The 23,572-nt window shown below is 35.1% G+C and overlaps 2 protein-coding genes across 6 annotated transcripts; both read left to right on the top strand.

Moving 5' to 3' along the window:
• The first annotated feature begins 1,162 nt into the window (after positions 1-1,162).
• LOC110450644 lies at positions 1,163-12,108 on the top strand. 2 transcript variants are annotated; one of them, XM_021498266.1, is made up of 7 exons: positions 1,163-1,430; positions 2,901-3,086; positions 3,643-3,864; positions 5,420-5,698; positions 7,232-8,131; positions 8,474-8,656; positions 8,956-12,108. In XM_021498266.1, exons 2-7 carry the CDS (start codon positions 2,924-2,926, stop codon positions 9,111-9,113), a joined length of 1,905 nt encoding a protein of 634 aa, XP_021353941.1. In that variant the 5' UTR covers positions 1,163-1,430; positions 2,901-2,923; the 3' UTR covers positions 9,114-12,108. The 2 variants fall into 2 exon arrangements, with proteins under 2 accessions (XP_021353941.1, XP_021353940.1); XM_021498265.1 differs by having other exon boundaries at positions 1,164-1,430; positions 2,896-3,086.
• A 3,228-nt stretch (positions 12,109-15,336) lies between these two features.
• Positions 15,337-21,566, top strand: LOC110450645 (ketosamine-3-kinase-like). 4 transcript variants are annotated; one of them, XM_021498269.1, is made up of 9 exons: positions 15,337-15,475; positions 16,282-16,462; positions 17,094-17,177; positions 18,013-18,113; positions 18,749-18,908; positions 19,062-19,112; positions 19,482-19,623; positions 20,411-20,585; positions 21,317-21,566. In XM_021498269.1, the coding sequence occupies exons 2-9, from the start codon at positions 16,304-16,306 to the stop codon at positions 21,378-21,380; spliced, it is 936 nt and encodes a 311-aa protein (XP_021353944.1). In that variant the 5' UTR covers positions 15,337-15,475; positions 16,282-16,303; the 3' UTR covers positions 21,381-21,566. The 4 variants fall into 4 exon arrangements, with proteins under 4 accessions (XP_021353944.1, XP_021353946.1, XP_021353943.1 ...); XM_021498271.1 differs by having other exon boundaries at positions 16,282-16,400; XM_021498268.1 differs by having other exon boundaries at positions 15,337-15,470.
• The last annotated feature ends 2,006 nt before the right edge of the window (positions 21,567-23,572 follow it).

Here is a 23,572-nt window from a genome sequence, read left to right on the forward strand (position 1 = left end):
TTTTCAAGGACAGTGTATATATTAATCTCAATACGACTGTTTCCTTAGGGGTGGCCTGGTTCTGTTGTATTCGTTCATTTACCTTGTCTATATTGTCCTACTGCATCGATTACCAAATGCATGTGCCTCATATGTGTGTGTGTTACGTTAATCTCATAGGAGAGTTTGGCCACACATACGACGTCTGTGGAACTATCTTAAACCGATTTCGTTCAGTGTTAAATTGTTTGGGGTTCCATAGCTCTTAAATGGTTTCCATCAGTTTTATTATGTATAAACACGTTTAACACAGGCAAAAAAATAACGAAACGGAAATCAAATTAGATTAACGTGGGTTTTTTTTAAATAATTTGATGCAGTGTTCAACATTTCACAGCTGCCTATAGAATGTTATGGTAAAAGTAGATGGAGCGCTGTGAATGTATCTAATAAACAATACCGTCTTTCTTCCCTAACACCATCCACATGAACAGATTTAGGCGGTTAACAATAAAAACGAAATGGTAAACTGATCTGGTAATTTCAACGAGCATAAGGACAAGATATTCGCGTTATCTATATAATTTCCCCATGCATTACAATTATTTACCTACGATAACGATCCGTGACAGTGACATTTAATACATTAGATAGCCTGCATGTAATACGCGCAGCTATTTCCATCTATGTCGATCATATCATTATATCAATGTATTATTTACTCAAATCAAAATATTTGAATTGTATAGTATACATCCTTGTAGAAGATTTCATTTCAGAACTTTAACTTGCAGTTGGTTGTGACAGTACTGATGGTGTCGTCTTTTATACACGAAAATCATTACGTTATCTCTTGTTACTAAACAATGCATCTAAATGCGTATATCGATGAAACTATATAGGCTGTAGAACGAGTTTGGGGCATGTTAGTTTTGTAAAACCCAACACAATTTAAAAACATATATATATATATATATATATATATATATATGCATATTTATGCTTCATACGTTATGCAAATTACTGACTGGCGTTACAAGGGAGGTAAACCTTGTAAATACATTGCACGGGTTGTATTGCGTAATATGACAGTGTTGATATGTAGGACAAACCTGATACACATTGTACTGTCTCATTGGCTTTAGGATAGAACGATTAGCTTGGTTTTGTATTATTGTATCTTAGAAAAACGACAGTTGTTTGACAGTTTAATTAAATAAGTTTCCAAGCGAAATTTGGCAAATATTCTCAACAATGGATGGATTTCTTCATAACCGCAACGAAAATTTAAATTCAGGTTATTGATTTAACAAGACTTTACGTAGTTAAATTGTTGGCATGCGCAAAGCCGCTGCATTCCATATTGACTACGTGTTCAAGTTGAAGCAGGACGGTGATATTCAGAGTGAAATCATGTGTAGTGGATTCGACACCTCATTGTTAAAGTAGTGGTAAGTAGTCGTGTTAGAAGATAAACTGTTTACATGAAGGTATGGAACACAAATGTTCACAACCTCTACTTTCACGATTATGGTTATATCTACTGTAATGGCGTCCGGAAATAATAACATTTCGAAAGAGCATACAGTTTCAAATCGGTTCCTGCCCCAGCTACGTAAATACTATTTAAAGAATAATTCCCTAATCGTGACATGATCAAGCACCTTATTGAATATTGTAAATCTTTAATGGTGAATGAGTTAAGTGTAGTGTTAACTTTTGTTTTATATCAGTGTCTTTATTGTTACACCCGGAAGGATTTTCCATGTATGTAATGTATTGAACTACGTTTATACATATTCATGTACGAGGAACACATATTTCTGATATGATCACGATTACTATACAATTACTTCACATTCACTGACTTCATCAGTAGCTGCATATTTAAGATAACACATTCGAACAGTTCTTAGGCTTTATGAAATGTGGTTTGTTTTCGGACAATACCATTTTAAGACTTTAGTCTGTCAAGGGAAACAATCAATTTTCTTGTGATAATTTTAGCGAACGTGAAATTGCATAGGTGTATTTTATGCCTTTTTTCTACGTGTCAATACCTTCAATTTGAACATAACGTCCGACTTTATACAACGCACATTTAACAGACTGTAACGCAACAGAGCGCTCATTCAATGTCCACCCGGTATGATCACCTACAGACAATAAAACTACAGAGTAATGCAATATACACGCTCTAAACTGTACAGGTAAGACGCAATATTTATTGTTATAACATATGAAATGCTTTTAAGATAACACGTGATAAGTTTTGTATCGTATCTTTAATCTCTGTGTTTTAAAGCATAAGCGTACCGTGGTCTTTGATGATAATTGTTAACAGTGTATAACTATAGCCCCTGTACTATTATCTGCCTACATATCAATGCATTGAGGTAACCCTTGCATGTCGAGGATCAAGAACATAATATAACTCATGTAACTCTTTCAATATTTTTCAGATATAATTTGCAAGGCGATCTATTGCGTGCGTCTTATTAGTGTGTAAGCTTAAGTTCAAGGTTCATGGAGACACGTCCTTACAGGACCTTAACTGTTGTTTGGCGGAAATGTCTCGCTTTCTGTTTGAGGGAACTGATTTGGAACCCCTACGGAATCGGGGTTTTTATTCATTGACTTTTGATTAGGGGGCAATATGTTGTGATAAATGCAAACATTTCTTTTCCTACTGCCTTACACTTTGTCTTTGGTGGAGTCACCATATAAGCTTGGTTGTCGCGAGGACGTTAAATTCTACACAAACCAGCATTTTAAATTGGCAGTGAGGTAGCTTTGAACCGGGAAATGAAATATTACATTAAGGAAGAGTGATTAACCAGTTTAAACTATAAGACTGGCCCCGACAATCGGGAAATATTTGTACGGTAATTTATTACTGCATTTGTTTCATTTCAGTGCAGCTTCTGACGGCACTACCTCAGGTATGGAACAAAGTAAAGGCACTGAGAAAATGGAAACGGAAGACGTTGAAATGGAAGAACGCGTCGATTTAATAACAGAAGATTGGGCATTTAATGTTACCCTTTCCAACATAGCATCAGAAATAACACCAGAGGAATTGAAGAGGATGAAACACCTTACAAAAGGTTGTTTCAATTACTAAACTTTCTTACTTATCACTGGAGATTTTATACATACCCCGTTATTAATTATTTCTTAAACACAGCGGAATAATAGTATTTTCGAAAGATAAAATATAATCATAGTTTAAACATTGTTAACATCCTTTAAGGTGTCCATTAGACCAAAGTGCCCTGGAGATCTTCAAGATCATGTGTATAGTGTTATTTAGATTTATTTAGAACGAAAGGTTATGTAATGATAATACGCCAATTAAGTACTTGCCACTTTTGTCGGTCGGGCACAACAAACAACAATTTCAAACAGTTTCTGATAGTTTAGCATGAGTTCTGGTTCGGCTGCTCCGACTGAAGGAGTATCATTCTACCGTGGTAACGTAATGTCGTGTCAATAACATGACACTTAAAAGCGGCCACACCATTTGTGGACACCGTCTTCATATAATCTTACTTGTTGCAAAGATGTTAAACTCGAAACAAATTAGGATGATTTTATTGGTAGTTGTTGTGTCATAGGCCATGGATTGAGAAAACGCTTTAATTTGTTTAAATTATTTTATAGGAACAAATGGACTTGGAAAAGCTGTTCTAGAAAAGATAAAGGATGCTACCGATCTCTTTGACATAATGCGGGACAGAGCTTGTTTAGACCCAAATAATTGGCTTCATCTCCAAGCATTGCTGTGGACGATTGGACGAAAGGATTTGTGTGGTACTCTAGCAAACTTTGCAAGAAATGACCGGAAACAACCGCTTTATTTCTTTCCACCTAAAGAGCAGCCAGGTAATATAATCCTGTATATAAAAATCGATAATAAATTATTAGTTAAAACAGTATCATCCCACATGAGCTTACCGCAAAATCATACCTAAGAAATCGAGCTCAATATCAAAACTAAACAAAGTCAATCAAGAAAGAAACCATAAGAAAAAACGACCTATATTTTATATATATATTTAATACTCCTAAACATGCATCTGCATCTTGAAATTGATGAGAAGAACCTATAATGTGCCTTGGTTTGAATGTCTGCCAAAGCGAAGACGGTGATGGGGACTTTTTCCTTACAGAAACAAACCAGTCTTTAACCTTGATACTTGTTGTTCACTGTTTGATGTGTAACTTTCATTGCAAACAGATAAGCTCTTTCAGCTTCGGGCTAGGGGACACAGTAGAAAACTCGATGTGCTCTCTAAAGCGATACTTTAAACATGTATTTTTTATTCCTTTCGGTAGAGCTTCCTTAGACACTCGCGCTCACCTTCATATGTCCTTGGAATGGAGTTCGATTGTTGCTTTCAGCATGGTATTTCAGTGAGCTAAAGTCGGCATTAGATCCGCACTGTTCCATTGAGGCTTATACATTCATAAACACATGGACACTCATCCTTAAAAGACACTATGCGGTAAAAGGAAGCTGAACTCAATGATTGGATTTAGCTTCCTATTAACAATTAAGGCCATGAAGTACCTCCATATATGTATGCGTGCTAGAGACGGTATGTTTGATGCATTGGCCGATTTCCGATAGCCCAGATATGATGCCAATTCTCACCCCTGCAGGTCGGTGATCGAGAAAATGAATACACCTGCTGCTACCCACTGTATGTATCGTTAGAGGCGACTAATGCGAGAACCCCTTGCAGAATTGGGTATTTACTTTTGTGCCCTCTACTTTGGGACACAAAAGCGACCAATATAAATCTGCTGCACCCATTGCTATATTTGGGATCTTTATATGTCATTCTATTTCTAACTTCCTAGTAATACCTCACTTTTGGCTTTAATGATGAGCGTTCAGGTGAAGAAGGCCATGGATTCTGTCATCAAGCCAAGACACACTTAAGTCCATTAACATGGTAGTTTTTAGACCAGGATTAACTTTCAGTATTAAGGGTTATGACAACCACTGGTTCACATGTTGTCAGTATAAAGTGATCGGGGGAATGCTGTGCTGAGTGCCTATTGCATGGTATTTCATGGAGGCACGTCCTTAAATGACCTTCGCTGTTAATAGGACGTAAAACTAAACTAACCTTTAGAGTTCTACTGCACCTAAATATCATGGTAAAGGTGCCCGGCACGTTAGATCATTCTTTCACATTATACTGGCAACAGGTAAAACAATTGTTGCCAATTCCCTTAATGCTGAAGGTTTAGCAATGAATAACAACAACCATTTGTGAAGACTTTGATGTGTCTTGGTCTAGGGACAGACTCCATCGCCTTCCCCTTTTTGGCAAAGGTTCAACGCTAAGGCCGAACGTGACATATTGTAAACTACGGCGCTAAGAAATAAAAAGGTTGTTTGGAATGCATTCTTGTCTCTCTTTTTTAGAAAATGGATATACATTCCTAAAATTTCACATTGCTGGTACAAACACCAGTAAGCAGGATGTAAGGAATCTCCGCAACCTCGTGGCAGAATTGTTACTGACCCCTGTGGAGTATGTATACTTTGTTGGCTATGAACCATCGAGCAGCATCATCGTGACGTTTATGGTTCCCACTGATAACACGCGTGAATTGAAGGCTTTATCAGAGGAAGACAGAAGCCTTTTAAAATCGATGCATGTTGACTATATCTTCATTGGTGAAGAGGAGGTTTCCATCATAGGTAGGTTTAATGCACAATTATATATGCAACAAATATATTGCTAAATACTTAGTGACACATAAAATGTTTTTGATATTAAAATAACCGTGTTGAGACCAACTCACTTACCTCGGATCTGTGCACTATAGAGAAAGCTTTGTGAATCATCGCACAATTGAAATCTGTGTGGATATAACCGACAACGGGGACTATGAGCCACTGATGTTGCAAAATCTCTAAATAAAGTCAGCTTAACCCTTGTAGTTACATTGTTGCTTTTAATACGGAAGAGCAGAAATATTGATATGACTGCTGGGAATGGATTATCTTCGATTAAGAATAAGAAAATGTTACGCAAAACACTCCTTCATTATTTTTTATTTTAGCATTTTCTCATCCGTTATTTTGATATGTACTACAACAGAGATATATACTACAACTGATGTAACCGAGTTTATATAACCCCTGACCTTAAAGAAATGAATTAGTGAAAACAAACTTTTGAACGTGTCATAATTGGCACGTATTGCCTTAGTCTTCTCTATTACAGACAATCATCCACAAAGTAGTTCCATTATTTATGCTTGCAAGTGTTTAGGTAAATAAACACACATAATTTACAATAATATATTCTATTTGGCTATACAGCTGTAAATTTAAATGATTGGATTTGGTAAAAATAAAGTATATAAAGATATGGCATATTCATTATCTGGAACTTTTAATTAGTTTGAGTTGTATATTGAAATCTATTTGCGGTATTTTTAAAACCTCCAGCAAACACATTATAAGGATGTACTCCTTTAGAGGTGAAATTATTTCAGTATTAGATTTTTTCCTGATATCTATTTTTGGAAACAATGACATAGTAGGAAACAAAGATATTCTGTTTGTTCCTATTTTTTCGCTGTGATTGGTAAAAAAATACCAACGTAACATAGTATGTGATATTTGGTAAGTATGCAGAAAATATCCATCCAATATATTCTATGTGGGTTAAAAGAAATCTATGAGTGTATGCACCATTGATAAAATAGCATTTCTTCTAAATAACGGAAGTGAAATTCCTTAAACTTATACTAAAATTTCAGAAAAACAAATTAAGATTACCACTACCACAAATTTTAAAATAAAAGAAAATCTCATTTTCTCACCATTTTTTGCCGATTTAACGAATAAAATAAAAACGTTCTGCAATTAATTAACTCTTTTATATTGATAATAGATCAAACAAAAACCTGTTTTTCTTCCTAAAACAGCCAAATAAAATAGATACCAGTGTGCTTCTGATATTTTAGTATATTTTTTTGTGATATTTTTCATGTTATGTAAAACGAAATTATTAATAAGATATCACATTTCTACTATTATGTTAGTTTCATAATATTTAACATTAATAACTGCATTTAATAAAAATCAACTTGCTACAGTTAAAACTGGCGGGATACACTAGACCAAAACGAGATTTGAACGAGATTTAAACCTCAGTGCGTGCTTCCTTAAGACATATGTAGAGGTTTTGAATTACAATATTGTTCTGTTGCTATATTACAGGCGAACGATACAAACCTCCAGTCACATTATCGAGCATCAAAGAAATCACGAAGTTTATGAGGGAGAAGAAGAGGTTAGAGAGAGAATTACAAGATTCACTGGCTCTTTCTTTGCAACGACATAAGGCTCTTAAACAAGAGCAACAAAGAATACTGGGTTTAGAACTAACAATCAATCGCCAGGCCATCGCTCTTTCTTACTGCATGTCTGAAATAATACCAAAACAACTTCCAGTAGATTCGATGGATCAATGTAGCGTCCTGACTTACTTTAGACAGACTCTGGAAAAATTCTTTGAAAAATTCCCCGAGAAACGGGAAGATGTGTATGTTTTGCTTGAAGCAAAAGAACTGATTACCCGCAAACTTGAAAGACATAAATGGAGAGCATTTTCAACAGCACAACATTTGTCTAATTTGTCCTCTCAAACAGCATTGGCGGTAAACTATGCAACACGTACAGAACAGTTGCATACAACAACGTCCGGAAAGCTACCAGCAACACTTGTAGAGGAACCATATCCATGGCAGAATTTAAACATTCACCAGACTGTCTTACAAATGCCCGTAGTCTCTTGGGGGGTACCGCAGCCTCCACCGCAACAGCCGCCAACACCTCAAAATCCATACCAGCTTTCAACAACCCAGATACCACAAACCCCCTACTTTGGATTCAAAGGAGACGTGCCTTCAGCATCATCCTATCCAAACCAATTTCGCTTTGGAGGTGAAAAGGTGACCACGCCGGTGTTTGGTACGGGCTTTATGAAGGGATATCAAAATACTAAACAACCAATATTGACAACTGTAGGGTCCACAGCAAGACCAAACGGATCTTCTGCAAGTCACAGCCAACAGCATGACCAAAGACCTTCATATATCAAAGATGCAAGTAATTCAGGTTTGTACATTGTGGGATACAAAATAGTTTTTTATTAATTTGAAGACGCAAGAGTGCGTGAGCCTGTCTCAGTTAAATGATATATATATAATATATTGCCGTTGTTTACACACAGAGTGTCATTGGTCGAAGATGCGATCATTGTAAATTCTGCCTTCGTCTTTCGCTAGCCAAAGGGCTTTTTAGGTTAAAGCATGTAATGTGAGAGTTCTGTGTTTTTCTGCGTTTGACAACCTCATATTGCCTATATATAGTACCTAGAACCCACGTACAATATACATAATAAACCATAGTTCACGATTGATTATATTGTTGTAGATACAACTCGCATTTCCATTTTAGAATGTCTTAGGAAGTTTATGAGGGATGCATCACTAAAACTCAATGAAGCTCAACGAAAAAGCTTAATCAATCAAACCGAACTGAATAGTGATCGCCGAGAGGAGGCACAGAAACATCCGGAGAATTTGTTCCAAGTGCTGTATGAAGACGAGCAATCCACCTCATCAGAAGAAGTGGATATAAGTGAGTGTACATTGTTATAATTTTGCATCTTCTTAGATATGCTCCGTCTAATTGGTTGTGTTAGTGGATAGGGGCAATGAGGTTTATTTATTTAATAGTGTCCACATGGTTATTTTGTATAAAGAGTACAGAAAACTATGATATGTTTAAAGAACAATGTTTTGAATAATTTGTCACTAATATATTTTCAATGAAACTTTCAAGATTACAATAAAGAAACATGTTTTTATTTAACTATGATACTGCTTGCATGAAAACAGATCTTATTACATTATTCAAATATGTTTCTTTGTATTCAGTTAAATTCGTTCTGGAAAAGGCATCATCTCTGAGCGAACCTGAGTTATTGAAAGAAATTGACATGTTATTCAGAGAGGTTTATCAAGAACAGGGAATGAGACAACAGATTTCCATTTCGAGCAGCCAGTATGTAATCATGCCTACTAATAAAGCTTAGAGTATTTTTTCACAAGAATGGACTGCACCAGCATGAGATAAATGGAATGTTTAGCGGACAAAGTCACCTTCAAGAACTGAATTTATAGTTTCGTACTCATTTTAACATTTCTGACATTTTGGACATTATGTATTTGTTTTGTGAGCGGAATTAGAAGAAGGATGGTAGCCAAACAAAAGATTTACAAACAAATGTTATCAATTGAATGGTTGAAACTGCTTCCGTAGTCGACGTAAAATGAAATTGTATAGTTGTACAGTAACATCGTAGTGCACTCCAGTTCCCTTCAGCGTGAACTCCAGTTTTAACTCCAATGCATTACGGTGTTTACCCTTGTTTAAAAACTGAGGTACAAATTTGAATTATGTATTTATAATGAATGGGTTCTTTCATGATATGAAAATTAAATGATGAAGGAATATTCTTTTAACAGAGTATTACATTATGTACATATCTATTATGATGTCTACTGGGTATATGTAAACAAGACAAACTGAACAATGTTTTTGTCGATTAGGAAAATGCATAGACACCTGTATGATTCAAAGGGAAATGTTTATTATAGTACAGTTTCAAATAGCTTAATTGCATGTGGTATCACATTTCGTATTAATGTTGTAGCAATATATTTGCTATAGTAATATTATGGTCATTCTACTTAACTGAAATGTGGATGTGAACATCGATTTTGTTTTAAAACTGGATGTGTTTGATCAAAAAATATCCTAAGAGTCAGTTTAATTTTAATTACTTTGCCATATACATGGATATAAACAACCCTCCTCTAATGGGCCTACTGTGAATTCCCCACACCAGCAGCTTCGGGGTAATTTAAATAACAGATATACAGCTGGTCATGTGGTGATGACCTTTACTTCATTAAAAGTGAAAAAGTTGAATGAGTGATTAACTAATTATGACATATTGTATACTATTATTAAAAGATAAATTAAAGTATGAATGTTTTTTAAACACAGGAAACCCCAAATTTCAATTAAACGGTTACAACATGATTTAAGTGGGAGATATAAATGTTGTAAGTGCAACATGACCACCCGCTGACAGATATTTTTTCAATTTGATATCTATACCTGCAAATTAAGACAGTGATAACTCATAGGCGTTCACCTGTTGTCGTATTGGATTCTGATGGACGTTACCTGATTAAGCTCACCTTGTGTGAGTTACAGGCAATTAATTTCGTGCCAATTAATCAGGTTCATTGTTTAATGTACAGCTGTATACAGGTAAATCAGGACACAGTAAAACCCTGCAGGTAAGATACTGTGGCTGTCCCTTGATCAGATAATGACAGCCCCAGGCAAAATTTCACAGCAGTGTCTTTACTAAGGTAAATTAATATTTTGCTTAGATTTACTCATTCAAGTGAAAAAATGTAATCAGTTCCCTCAATTAAAATATTTCAATTCTCATTTAGATTTTTTTTAAATTATAATTTGTTATGTTATCAATGAAAAAGCCATTCCGAACCAAATTCTCCCCGTTTGTCATTATATACAATAAGACAGCCCAAGCAGCGAGCCATAAGGTAAGAGAAAGTGTGGGCAGCACAGCTCTCCATTCACGATCATCCCTTAATTTTGAAGGGTTCCTTAACTTGAAACTTTCCAAAGTAAAACATTGCTGAATTTGAGGGAAAAAAACAGTATTTTCCCTTAAAACTAATAATGTTTTCATATGGAACTAGAGAACTGTGAGCAATCCTACAACAAAAGTTATGAATAAGTGATTAAAGCATCTATTGAATATAACAAAATTAATTCCTATCCCCCTACCCCGACCCTGTAGAAAAGTCAGTATGGATACCTACATTTCTATGATCGATAAGGAAAACCTACTTTCTTGGTAATACTAAAGATGCCTATTATGAATGAAAACTCGCACCTATTTAGTACATATGACTTTTTCTCATTCGTGATATTTACCTACAAGCACGAACATGCCTTTCAAACTGAAAAAGAATAGTATAACTGATTAATTCTATATCTTAAAGCTATTTTTAATGTGTTCTCTTTTGTAGCAGATTCTTTTATTTTATTGTAAAAAAAAAATGGACAACAATCCTGGCATCCTTACTATTTCATAAAATAAACAAAAATCAATGTGAAAACAACATTTCAAAACATGTTCTCTGAATTAAACATTTTGATCTCTTTATGTCATATTTCATCTGTTCGTGGTATCTGGGCGATGGTCACGCCAAAGCTGTTCATAGAGTGTCTCCCATTGATACAATAAAAAGTTGATATGGTAAGGATTTATTAGGCTTGATATAAATAGGACGTTAAACGTAATTAAACCAAGCGATATCAACTGTATATTTATTATTTCAACATGTTTATTTTTTTAACTATTTTGGTTTGTTTTAGTATTAGTTTGATGTACTCCTTTTAGTGGACGTCTATTCTAAGTGTTATAATATACAGAAGATCACACTGTCCCATTTATATAATATCCAACCATCAGTATGGGGCCCGTTGTGGGTGTATCTATGTATTATGTATGAGTTTTTAAGTAAGGTAAATCAGTGATTTACTAGACAAGTAGTGCTTTCACTGGTTTATCCAACACCAAGTCGGGATTTTTCTATCAATAATTGGTCTGTCATTGTTCTGTGTTACGTCCGATTTTCCCGATATTAAATGTTTATTTTTTATCGACTATGTCACGTTTTTGACTTTTGACTATTTTTATATCTTCATTTTTTATCAATATTTTGAATATATATAAAAATTATATTGAATATAGCAATTATTAATTTTGGAGTTTTTGCTCATCGAAGAGGTGATTTCTTTATCTACAGATCAGCCAATCCAGTAAAGATGATGATGATGTTTATTTTTTTTCAATATACTGGGATGGTAAGATGATAATTCATAATGATGATGATGACGGCATTAAAATAATGACGTTGGTATGATTTCATGATTTTTGCTAACCGAAGAGGTGATAGCTTTATCTACAGATCAGTATTTTTAGATATTTGTAAATAGTTTTATGACTAAGTGGGGATTTATCTATTAATAATTGGTCTGTCAATGTTCTGTGTTTCATCCGATTTTCCTGAGATTAAATGTTTATTTTGTTATCGACTATGTCACGTAGTTCACTTTTGACTTTTTTGATATCTTCATTTTTTATCAATATTTTGAATTTATATATATTGAATATAGCAATTGTTAATTTTGGATTTTTTTGCTAACCGAAGAGGTGATAGCTTTATCTACAGATCAGCCAATCGAGTAAAGATGATGACGATGTTTGTTGTTTTCAATGTACTGGGATAGTAGGATGATGATGTAATAATGATGATGACGGCATTACAATAATGACGTTGATATGATTTCATTTCATGATTTTTGCTAATTGAAGAGGTGATAGCTTTATCTACAGATCAGCCAATCCAGTAAAAATGATGATGAGGTGGGTTTTTTTCAATGTACTGGGATGGTAAGATGATGTTGTAATAATGATGATGGCGGCATTATAATAATGACGTTGGTATGATTTCATGAATTTTGCTAACCTAAGAGGTGATAGCTTCATCTACAGATCAGTATTTTTAGATATTTGTAAATAGTTTTATGACCAAGTGGGGATTTATCTATTAATAATTGGTCTCTCAATGGTCTGTGTTTCATCCGATTTTCCTGAGATTAAATGCTTATTTTGTCATCGACTATGTCACGTAGTTCACTTTTGACTATTTTGATATCTTCATTTTTTATCAATATTTTGAATTTATATATATTGAATATAGCAATTGTTAATTTTGGATTTTTTTGCTAATCGAAGAGGTGATAGCTTTATCTACAGATTAGCCAATCCAGTAAAGATGATGACGATGTTTATTTTTTCAATGTACTGGGTTGGTAGGATGATGATGTTATAATGATGATGACGGCATTATAAAAATGACGTTGGTATGATTTCATGATTTCATGATTTTTGCTAACCGAAGAGGTGATAGCTTCATCTACAGATCAGTATTTATATATATTTGTAAATAGTTTTATGACAAATGAGGAAAAACGTAAAATGTGGGTACATATGCCTGTTGATTTATGATAATTTCAAACATCAATTATGTACATTTTATAATGAATAAAATGTCTTTACCTTAAGCATGAATAAGTGTAACTGTGTTTATTAACTGTGTTAAAAAGTTATGAGTCAAAGATGAAAAGGTTCAAGGATAGGCTTTTCGGCACTTGATACCCTATATGACTTTAGCTATCGATGAGCCGTACCTCAATACAAGGATAAAGTACGAATGATATAACACAAGGTATTATGAAGCAATACCGTTGCTTTTTAAACGCTTTCAAGTTTGATTCCAAAGTGATGAGAGAACTCCAGTGGCTTATTGTTTCTTTGTGCGTATAGGGCGTATCTACAAAAATCTGATTCTCCGCTTAAACCTCGCGTCGACGTACATGTTTTATTCTTCACCCGAACTTACATGAGTAAGAATTGCTACTACGGTAGTTCTAAGCTTAAAACAGTCTAGCATTCTAGATGGCATGCACGGGAGGACAGGAAGCTACACTTCGCCCACATACAGTAGTTAACGGAAGGAAAACACCAGAAAGATTATTAACACTCATTGATAACTATTCGATAAGTCGAGACCAATCGTAACTACGTATACAGTACCATACTACTTTGATACCATGGCCACTGCATGTTGTGAGAGACCACCAATGGTGGACCTCCACTAGAATACGGGACTTGCCTTTATGTCCTGCGGACCTTCCAGATTTACTTAAAGCTTTGCACTTCTGACCTTAGTGTTGAGCATAGGTGCTAGCGTCGTCTGTCACTACAACTATTATAGCTACTGTTCAGCGTTCGCCGAAGTGGGTAGGTAATGGCCATGGGTTATAGCTGCCCAATGCCAGATCACACCAAAGTTTTTATTGGTAGTTTTTATTCCCTGCTAAACTTTCAGTATCAAGGGTAATCGCTACAAATGGTAACCTGTTGTCAGAATTATGTTACCAAGTGGAATACTGTGCTAGGTGATTTCAGCATGGTATTCATATTATAAACCTAGTTGAACGAAATTAGTAAATACATAAACTTCGACCAATCAGAAGCTAGTCTGTGGCGGCCATTTTGCGGAAGATGTTGATTTTCCCCGTCTTGAAGAACACCATAAATACACCAACTTTATTGCAATCCACAAAATAGAACAGAGGTCATCTAACCCTATATACATGTATGGTTCAGCTAATCGGAGATCACGGTGGCCAAGAACAAAATATTAAAGCAAGTTTATTGAATAAACTAACCATGTTGGAAATGTATAAATAATCTTAAATAAACTACAATCGCCCAAAACGAAAATCAGTCATATTATAAAGCAAATCATTGAACTTTGTTCTGTTGATATCTATAACAGACATTTTTGCTGAGTCTATATTATTATCATTACTATCATCAATCCGGATTTAATTTGTTTTATCTGGTTATCGAATATTCCGTGTGATACGAATGATGTGTAGTGCGAAAGTTAATTTACACCCCTTAATTTTTGTATATTTAGACAATATGGTGAACAAAGTGTCAAATTAATTAACACTTTAATTTGTTGCGGATAATTTGACCCGTACGGTCGATATAGAGTTACACAATGTACATGTGTACTTCACCTGTAGGGTCGATATAAAGTTATCTCCTTTACACAGTATACTGTCACTCATACGGTCCATATAGAGTTGGCTCCTTTACACAGTATACTTTCCCATGTATGGTCGATATAAAGGTAGCTATTTCAGTGGCGGATCGAGAGAAATTTTTGGGCTTCCAGAAACCTTATTTCTAAGATTTTAAATGCTATAGCTACATATATATATAGGTGCTGCAGGTGGGGGACAATTTGCTTGCACAGGTTTATTTTTTTTATTATTATTCGTACTATTAGAGGCAAAGAGTACAAAAAATACGTGTTCAAATGTCAGTTTTCAAACGAAATCAGGAATATTCCAAAACCAAATTGCTTCCAAAGTTCTATATATTTTTAGGAAATGTGATGAGCCCACAACAAAATCTCTATACTGATAAAATGCCTTACGTCTTTGAATAAGTTAATTTCAGCAAAGTCACTTTACTTTATGAATCTTGAAAACCCGTAATACATATATATATTTGATTTCCGGAATATCATTTCATTTATTATTATTTACCCCGGAAAATCTACGTCAGTATAACGCTTTAAATTGGTTTCATTTTGACATTTTGACAGTAAATATGAAGGGGTGCAGTTCGCGGTGTTTAAAATATATACATCTTTTACACAATTCATAGTGGTGAAAGACACGAATCCACACTTCTGTAAGGTATTCTCCAACTATGAATGACTGTCATGTTTGCAAAATGTGTTTATGTCGTGATCACATTGATTAAAAATACACCGTCCTTTTTGTGCATCACTGGCCCGCTGTACATACAGACATTATATAGGCCTACCGCAAATTTGTTGATTTAGTGAAAGTAAAAAAAATGATGTCTGGCAGGATGTTGGAAAAATTAGGTGAAAACAAGTAGTTTCACACTATTTTACTCGCATAACCAGCAGAAAAGTAGCTGTTTTACTGTAACATTATGTACCTTTGTATTAGATAATTTATAGACTGAAAATGTCACTTTTTTATTATTTATATTTTATATGCCACAAAACATCATACTCTACTTAAAACAATTATGTCGTCTGGTCCGTCTGGCTATACCATGTACAGGCTATATCAAAAGGTTGTTCTTGTATGTTGTATACTGATCCATATCGTGCAAATAGCGTTCAAATACATTTCTACAATTTTGAGAGATTAAATAGATTATGCGCTATCAACAGATGGGCATAGAAACTGGAAACATATATAGCGACATGGTTCATTGAGTGCATGACAAATTAAAGATAAGACATAGTTTATAAAAAGTGTGAAGTATGTTGCATTTTAATTTGGCTCTATTACTTCTTCATTTGTTAATTTTGCCATAAGGGCTCAGAAAGTGGTCACTAGATGCTATATACATGTACATATACAATTGAAGTAAGTTTTACAATTTCATAAACGTTGTCCGAGAATTCTAATGTAGTGATAGTCTAAGTCAAATCAAACACTTCATTGTGTGCTTGTTTTTCTAGGCTCTTCATCAGCTGTGTTGTCATGTCTGACCAGGACATGGATGAAATTATCAGGCGGGAGCTCGGCCTACTGGACCTTAAGAACATGGGAGCTGAAGGAGGGGGTTGTATCAACCAAGGTGTGGTGTACAAGACTGGGCAGGGCACTAAAATCTACGTTAAAACAAACACTGCTTCTGAGGTTCGCTACTTAAAGTACAGATCATCCCTATTATTTAAGTTACTATTGAATCAATTTCAGCAAAAAGACAAAATGAAAATTGATTCATAGAATCTTACCCTTCTTAGAGGGTATAACAGAGAAATCTCCGACCCGATGGGTGTTTTATTTGGTTGTTTAACCCGAGGCTCTGCCAAGAATTACCAGTCTGATAATCAACCCGAGGGTTGGAGGTATCCTTGTTATACCCTCAAGGCAGGGGATGATTATTTTTCTCCCATTATTCCAATACTTTGTTTGAAAACACTTGTTTTTGTAGTCTGTTTTTCTCCTCATTTGCACATGACCTCTCCCATCGAGAGGGTAATTGTGAGGTCATGTCAGATTTTCCCCCTGACTTCATACTGTTGTTCCTTTTGATGACCTATCTTTATTATGTACCTTAAGGGTGACAGAGAAATCCTACCACAGGGGGTGACAAAAGAATTCTGAATAGGCGAAATGGGAGATAATTCTGTGAATGATTGGAGAAAACGTAATGAATTGAGTGTAACATGTTTTTCTAAAATTAGTATTCAGGTGTATCATATAAGTCATGTAACACTTGCATGTATATTGATGTTATCTGTTTTGTTAACGATTTCTGATCCAGGCTCGCCTGATGTTCGATGGAGAATACGCCAGTCTACAGGCCATGCATGCTACAGGTGTTGTCAGAGTCCCTAAACCTATGAAGGTATAGTGTTACACACCCCAAACATTCTGAAGCTGCAATCAACAAGGCTCCCAGGGTTCAATACTTTGGCTAGAGTGAGGATATTTTTAAAGGTGGTAGTTTCTTCTGTTCACCATAATACAATGTATTGAAGGTAATTCTTCTGACATATCGTATTCCGTCTTTGCGTATTGCAGAGTTATCTTCTCTTGAGAGCAGGTATTGATTGTTACGTCATTGGTTCGTGTGAGAAAATTACGTCGTTTTCTCAAAAATTGATGACGTTACTCTCACAAACAAATGACGTAACAATCAATACCTGCTCTCAAGAGAAGATAACTCTGCAATACGCAAAGACGGAATGGCAGGACTCCCATCACAGAACTCTGACTCAAAGTCAGAAACAGATAGTCTGCTATTATATAACTCTGACACAGAAGTCTGCTATTATATACTCTGACACAGAAGTCTGCTATTATATAACTCTGACACAGAAGTCTGCTATTATATAACTCTGACACAGAACTATTCTTCTATCCTTTGACTTGGGGAACAGATACATATGGAGAAAACAGTAGTTTCCTATCATAGAACATAGAGTGATAGACACAGATAGAACTGGTCTCCTATCATAGAATGTTGACACAGATGGAATAAGTCTCCCTTCTAGAACTCTAATGCATATATAACACTCGTCTCCTAGAATTTGGGCTCATAAATCTTAACACATCTAGCACTTTTCTTCTATCGTAGAGCTCTTGACACATGCATTTGTACAGGAAAAATGATACATTTAATATCTGGTTGGATGTGATGTTGACCTGGAATTGGGAATTAACTGTCTTTTTGGAAACAGGTGATAGACAATCCAAAGGGTGGAGCCATGTTGGCAATGGAGTATTTGGACATCAAACATCTATCTCGTCATGCTGGCAGTTTAGGAGAGGCAATGGCTAGGTAATGAGTATAGATTATCTCCCTTTGACCATATCACATTGTGTACATCTTCCATAATTTGAATTAGCCTTGAGCACATTTTCATGCATAACAAACCATAATGTAAATGTAAAATGCAAGGTATTTCATCATTCCGTGACATAGTTTTGAGGTTAGTTTAGGTTTTTTGAACTTGTGTTTACCATAAACACTTTACTTTCCACAGCAACATCAATATTTGTTCATGTGGAGTAAACTTTTGAAAGGTTTCACTATTACAATTACCTTTAAGTGGAAGAGTAAAGATTTGTCATGATGTACAATATTCACATTGTCAATGGTTCTGGTGGCTGTTATAGATTTTTCATATTGTGTGTCAGCATGGTTAATGTATGCACATGTTCTGACTGAAATAATAAACACAACATTTGGCACCATGAGATTTTCCACTATTACATTAGCTAGTGGGGCCTTGGAATTTTATGTAGAAATGCTTTTATCATTGACTATCACTGGGTACATATATGTACATATGAAACATTTGACTAATGCAACCCCCGAAATTGCATACTGAACTATTCAAACCATTTAATTTGAGGAGTTCAAATGTGTCTTCAGCGTTGAACGAGTTAACGAAGCTGAGGATTTGATTTCAGATTGCATCTGTCTAACTCTGAGGCAGAGAGGAGGGTTGTGAAGGTCGAGGGATATGTAGGAAGGTCAGAGGAGGGCCAGTATGTGTCTGGGTTTGGGTTTGATGTGGTGACCTGTTGTGGATACCTCCCCCAGGACAACACGTGGGACAAGTCATGGCAAGTGAGTACCTCAGTGAGGTTTGTTACGGGTTTGATGTCTTTTTAATGCAACATACAACTTCATTGTTTTAAATACATCTTCAAAGTGGTAGTAAATGCTGTTTTCTTTTAATAACTTGATAATAATCATCTGTGAATTTATTTTACTTTTTAGTCATTTTACGCCAACAAACTAGATTTCCAATTAAAGAAGATAGAGAAGGAGGTAAGTTGGAGAGTATTATAAATAACAAGATGAATAACATTTACGTTGGGTGATATTTGTTATATACCGGTAGTTATCAGAAAGATGACCACATACGGCCATGAATTATCAAGTATTGGTACATTTGTGTACATGTACATTGTAAACGGTTATTTGAATGACCATAGCTGTTAATAGGATGTAAAACACAAAACAAACAAACAATTTGAATGATTTTATTTTTTAATCTATATCTGCACAACAAAACTAGTCACAACATTATTGTAGCTATGCTTTTAACTGAAAGTTTTTGCTTCGATAAATAGTATTGCTTTTTCTCAACAGATAGAAATGGATACTTTATAATGTATTTTGTATCTATTTTGTCAGTACAATGATAAAGAAGCTAGAGAACTTTGGTCAAAACTTCAGCTACAGTTACCCAAATTCTTTGAGGGACTTGTTATAAAACCAGCTTTAATGCATGGAGACCTTTGGGGTGGAAATGCAGGTGAATTGGATGATTGTCCAGGTAGGTAGTTTGTTTGAATTATGTTTCTATGTTGAACTACATACTTATGATTGAACGTGACGCTAAATGTATTTTGACGTGATATAACACATTTATCATTTTCATCATTTTGCATATCCCCATTATGTATAATTGGTATGATTTAATGTTGAAGTTTACACTGTACCTCACATGATGTGCCTGTGAGCTTATGCAATGGTGCAGTGTTAGTCATCTGTTGTTCGTCTTGCATTTATGAAAAATGCCTTGGGTCTTTAACGTGAAGAGTTAAAGCGCTAGTATATGCATGGTAACAGGTGTTAAATATCTTATAGGGCAAGTATATGATGAAATAGGAAATAACAAACCAGGTGTGTGATGTAGGCCATATGAGCCATACTTTTCTGTGGCCCCCACACCCACACTTGATCCCCTCTAGATCTGTCCTTAACACATATTCTGACAATATTTAAAACCTCATATCCCATACATTCTTATTGAAAATGTCTTAATCCCAGTACCAGGTAAATCCCAGTACCAGCTAAATCCCAGTACCAGGTAAATCGCAGTACCAGGTAAATCCCAGTACCAGGTAAATCGCAGTACCAGGTAAATCCCAGTACCAGGTAAATCGCAGTACCAGGTAAATCGCAGTCCCAACTAAACATATCTGGAATAGACCATAAAAACAAACTAGAATTTTTAAAACTGATTTGTTTGAGGTAAGGGGAAAAGGATGGCGAATATGTAACCTACACTTTTGCTTTAGCTTATAACAGTGGCGTGGTCATGATTTGGTTTATTTCAGTTGTGTTTGACCCTGCTAGTTTCTATGGACATTCAGAATATGATCTTGCCATTGCTCAGATGTTTGGTGGATTCAGTGAGCGTTTTTTCAACTCCTATTTCAAATTATTACCCAAACAGCCGGGTTACTCTGACCGACTAGAGCTCTACAAACTGTTCCACTATCTGAACCACTGGTATGTATAAATCACCTGACACTGTTCTAACTGTCAGTTTGATGTAGTAAAAGAGGAATGCTAGTCGTTTCAGTAACAGGTCATTTCGGTAACAAGTCGTTTCGGACGTCCCAGAGACGTTTCGGGACATAACACAGGAATGTCAGGACTTAATCAAGTCGTTTCGGGACATATAACATTTTCACTTCTAAATAATACCCAATCCAGTCAAATTTATTTGTCAATAAAATATGTTTAAGAAAAAGACAATGGTTTTTACAGAAAAATTAAATGAAAAATTCCGAAACGACTTTTGACATGGCCCGAAACGACCCGAAAAAGGTCGCGAAACAACCTGACACCGCAATAGAGTATTTAATTAAAGTGTCCAAAGGTGTCCATTAACTGAAAGAATTACCATCAAATTAATAAATATTATTTGTACCGCAACTTTCTGTAGATGTACTGAAAATAAAATGCGTCGTGTAATGCATTTTAGAGATTTTTAGTTAGCAATTTTAAGTAAAAGAAGTTCTAGTGTTAAGCCTGGGACATATACTATACTAGTCCTACACTAAATGTTAGTGCGCAGCAGCGTAAAGAACATAATACCCTGCTAAGAAAGGGATCCTTTCTTTACACAAGTATAATGTCATTTTATGTGAAAGCCTTGTATCGTGTCTCACATTATTTACATGTGCATTGTAAGAGGTTCTCATGTTTAAATTGCACTATTTCACTGTTGATTGCAGGAATCACTTTGGGAGTGGTTACAGAGGATCTAGCATTTCCATCATGAAGAAGCTCGTTAAGTGATAAATAATAATAAACTAGTAACTTTTGCCTGATGCAGTATTCAGATGAAAAAAGGTATTCGGTAATTGGTGATTTGCAGGACTTTCATGTATCGAGTGAACATCTCAATGACTCGTGCTATTGGCGAAAAAAATAATCCAAGAATATACACAAAAAGTACAGTGCCAGAACGATCTCTTGAAAAAATAATTAGGAATGTGCAAGAACGTCAGCCAACAAGGGTAAAAAACATCTTAAAACATGAGTTAAAGTAACAAAACATACATTTTGAGTTAAAATAAACATAAAACCATTGCGTCAATAAACAAAGACAAATTAGTAGACATGGACAAAATCGGCGCTTAAGTGGACAGTTAGGGACAGCAACAGAACCTGTTTTCTTACATAGAGTGGATTATATAGATAGTGTAACACGGAGGTACAGTATAAAGAAGCGTGCGTCGTGTACATTTTGTGTTATAGAATTGGCAATGGGCTTCCTTCTCATCTGGGAGCAAGTCTTAATGAGGCAATATATGTTTAATTGTTTGAAATGGATTGAAACTTGTATATATCCATTTCGTTTTTAAATTTGCATTTGTCTAAAAAACACAATTTATGCAATGTGGTATTGCATTTTTGTTGGCATAATGTATGTAGCCTTATGTTACCGTATATTTACGTTGAGGTTGATGCCTTTTAATGATGTAAAAACGCAATAGTATTTGGATAATGTATCTCCCAACCAAAAAAAGACACTCTATACAGCCAAGTTTGTGTAACAAACTCTATCCCAGTTCATGTTGTCTGCCTCCAAAAGATTAATTTCTGGTTGTTATTTGATGTTGTTTTGCATTTTGTAAGAGGTTCACCTTCAGCCGAATATTTAAGAATTCAGTCAACAAAAGCCTTAATATGTATTTATAATATATCGCGCATTATAATGTACACATTGCAAGTTGAAAGTTTTCCAAGCATTGTCGTTTTAGGCAAAGTGTGACAAATGCTTCATATTTCTATGTCCCTTGTTTGCGTTCATGAGGGGAAATTACATAGAGTGTATACCATCAATTTATTCGCTGCATCAACGTCATTGGGTACTGGCAGCTAACAGTGGACGACTATGTGGCTTGTAAACTCTGTAATTGTTTCTAAAGTACCAAAATCATTATGCAGTGTACAATGCTGTCCGGCTGATAATTATTTCCCTGAATATCCTGTGTCTATTCAGCATTAGCACAACCAGAGACGTTTATATTAAGATATAGACGTCTCTGGCACAACTAAATGACGGAATGTCACAAAAATGTGTTTTGTTAAATGATGTTATTGACCTTTTTCAACTTACGTTATGCAATTATATATTTTTAGTTTTAAGTAGCATTCATCGGACTTATGTAAGTAATAGTGATTTTTATTGAAATACGCATTTAACGAAATCATGTGTTCAACCTAAATTATATGTATGATGTGTACATTTTTTATACATTTCATATTCGGTTCATTTCTAGTTTTTCAGACTGATTTATAATATAAACCAGTGTTATAAAAGAAATAAATGTATGTTTTTTGTACATGTCCACAGCGTCTTGTAAGTTTACTGTACACCTGAATATGAAATATATTGGGTCATATTTTTATCATGACGTTTACTTACAATATGTCAATATTGATCACTTTAATTAAATATTTGATTAAAATAAGATCAAATTTCCTTTTCCTATTAATCACATTAGAGCTTGGCAGTAATATACAGGCATTATATTTGACCAGAGATGTATGCCTAGACCTGATTGGACTTTTGATGTGATTAAGAGTATCTTAGAAACAACTTATATATATTAAATGGTTCCCGAAGTGAATCAACCCCCATCCTCGGTATCCAGGGGTTACGCTGACTTTCGCTCTCTAAACCCCTGGAATATATGTCATAGCAAAATTGAAGACACAGTGTGCGCCACCTTGTGAATGAGACGAGGAGACTAGTTCGATCATTTGATTTACATCAAAAGAATTTCGCGGTCAAAAACGGTAAAAATTGACAGACTTTGAAGTCATGCGTCTCTCCTTTGTAATCTTCAAAGGACAGGTATCAGCCTAGCGATTGGTCAGGTTTTTTTCCCGAGACCAATCAAACAGCTATCTTCGTGCCTTCAATTTTGCTATGACAATTCCAGGGGTGTAGAGAGCGAAAGTGAGCGTTACCCCTGGTT

This window comes from Mizuhopecten yessoensis, unplaced genomic scaffold (genome assembly GCF_002113885.1).
Source record: "Mizuhopecten yessoensis strain PY_sf001 unplaced genomic scaffold, ASM211388v2 scaffold5409, whole genome shotgun sequence".
NCBI classification, from domain to species: domain Eukaryota; kingdom Metazoa; phylum Mollusca; class Bivalvia; order Pectinida; family Pectinidae; genus Mizuhopecten; species Mizuhopecten yessoensis.

Coding starts and splice junctions, on each gene's coding strand:
- LOC110450644 (XM_021498266.1), top strand. CDS start 2,924: ATGGAACAAAGTAAAGGCACTGAGAAAATGGAAACGGAAGACGTTGAA. Junction 3,865..5,419: donor TCCACCTAAAGAGCAGCCAG/GTAATATAATCC, acceptor TCTCTTTTTTAG/AAAATGGATATACATTCCTA. Junction 8,132..8,473: donor CAAAGATGCAAGTAATTCAG/GTTTGTACATTG, acceptor TTTCCATTTTAG/AATGTCTTAGGAAGTTTATG.
- LOC110450645 (XM_021498269.1), top strand. CDS start 16,304: ATGTCTGACCAGGACATGGATGAAATTATCAGGCGGGAGCTCGGCCTA. Junction 18,909..19,061: donor CGTGGGACAAGTCATGGCAA/GTGAGTACCTCA, acceptor TTTACTTTTTAG/TCATTTTACGCCAACAAACT. Junction 19,113..19,481: donor TAAAGAAGATAGAGAAGGAG/GTAAGTTGGAGA, acceptor CTATTTTGTCAG/TACAATGATAAAGAAGCTAG.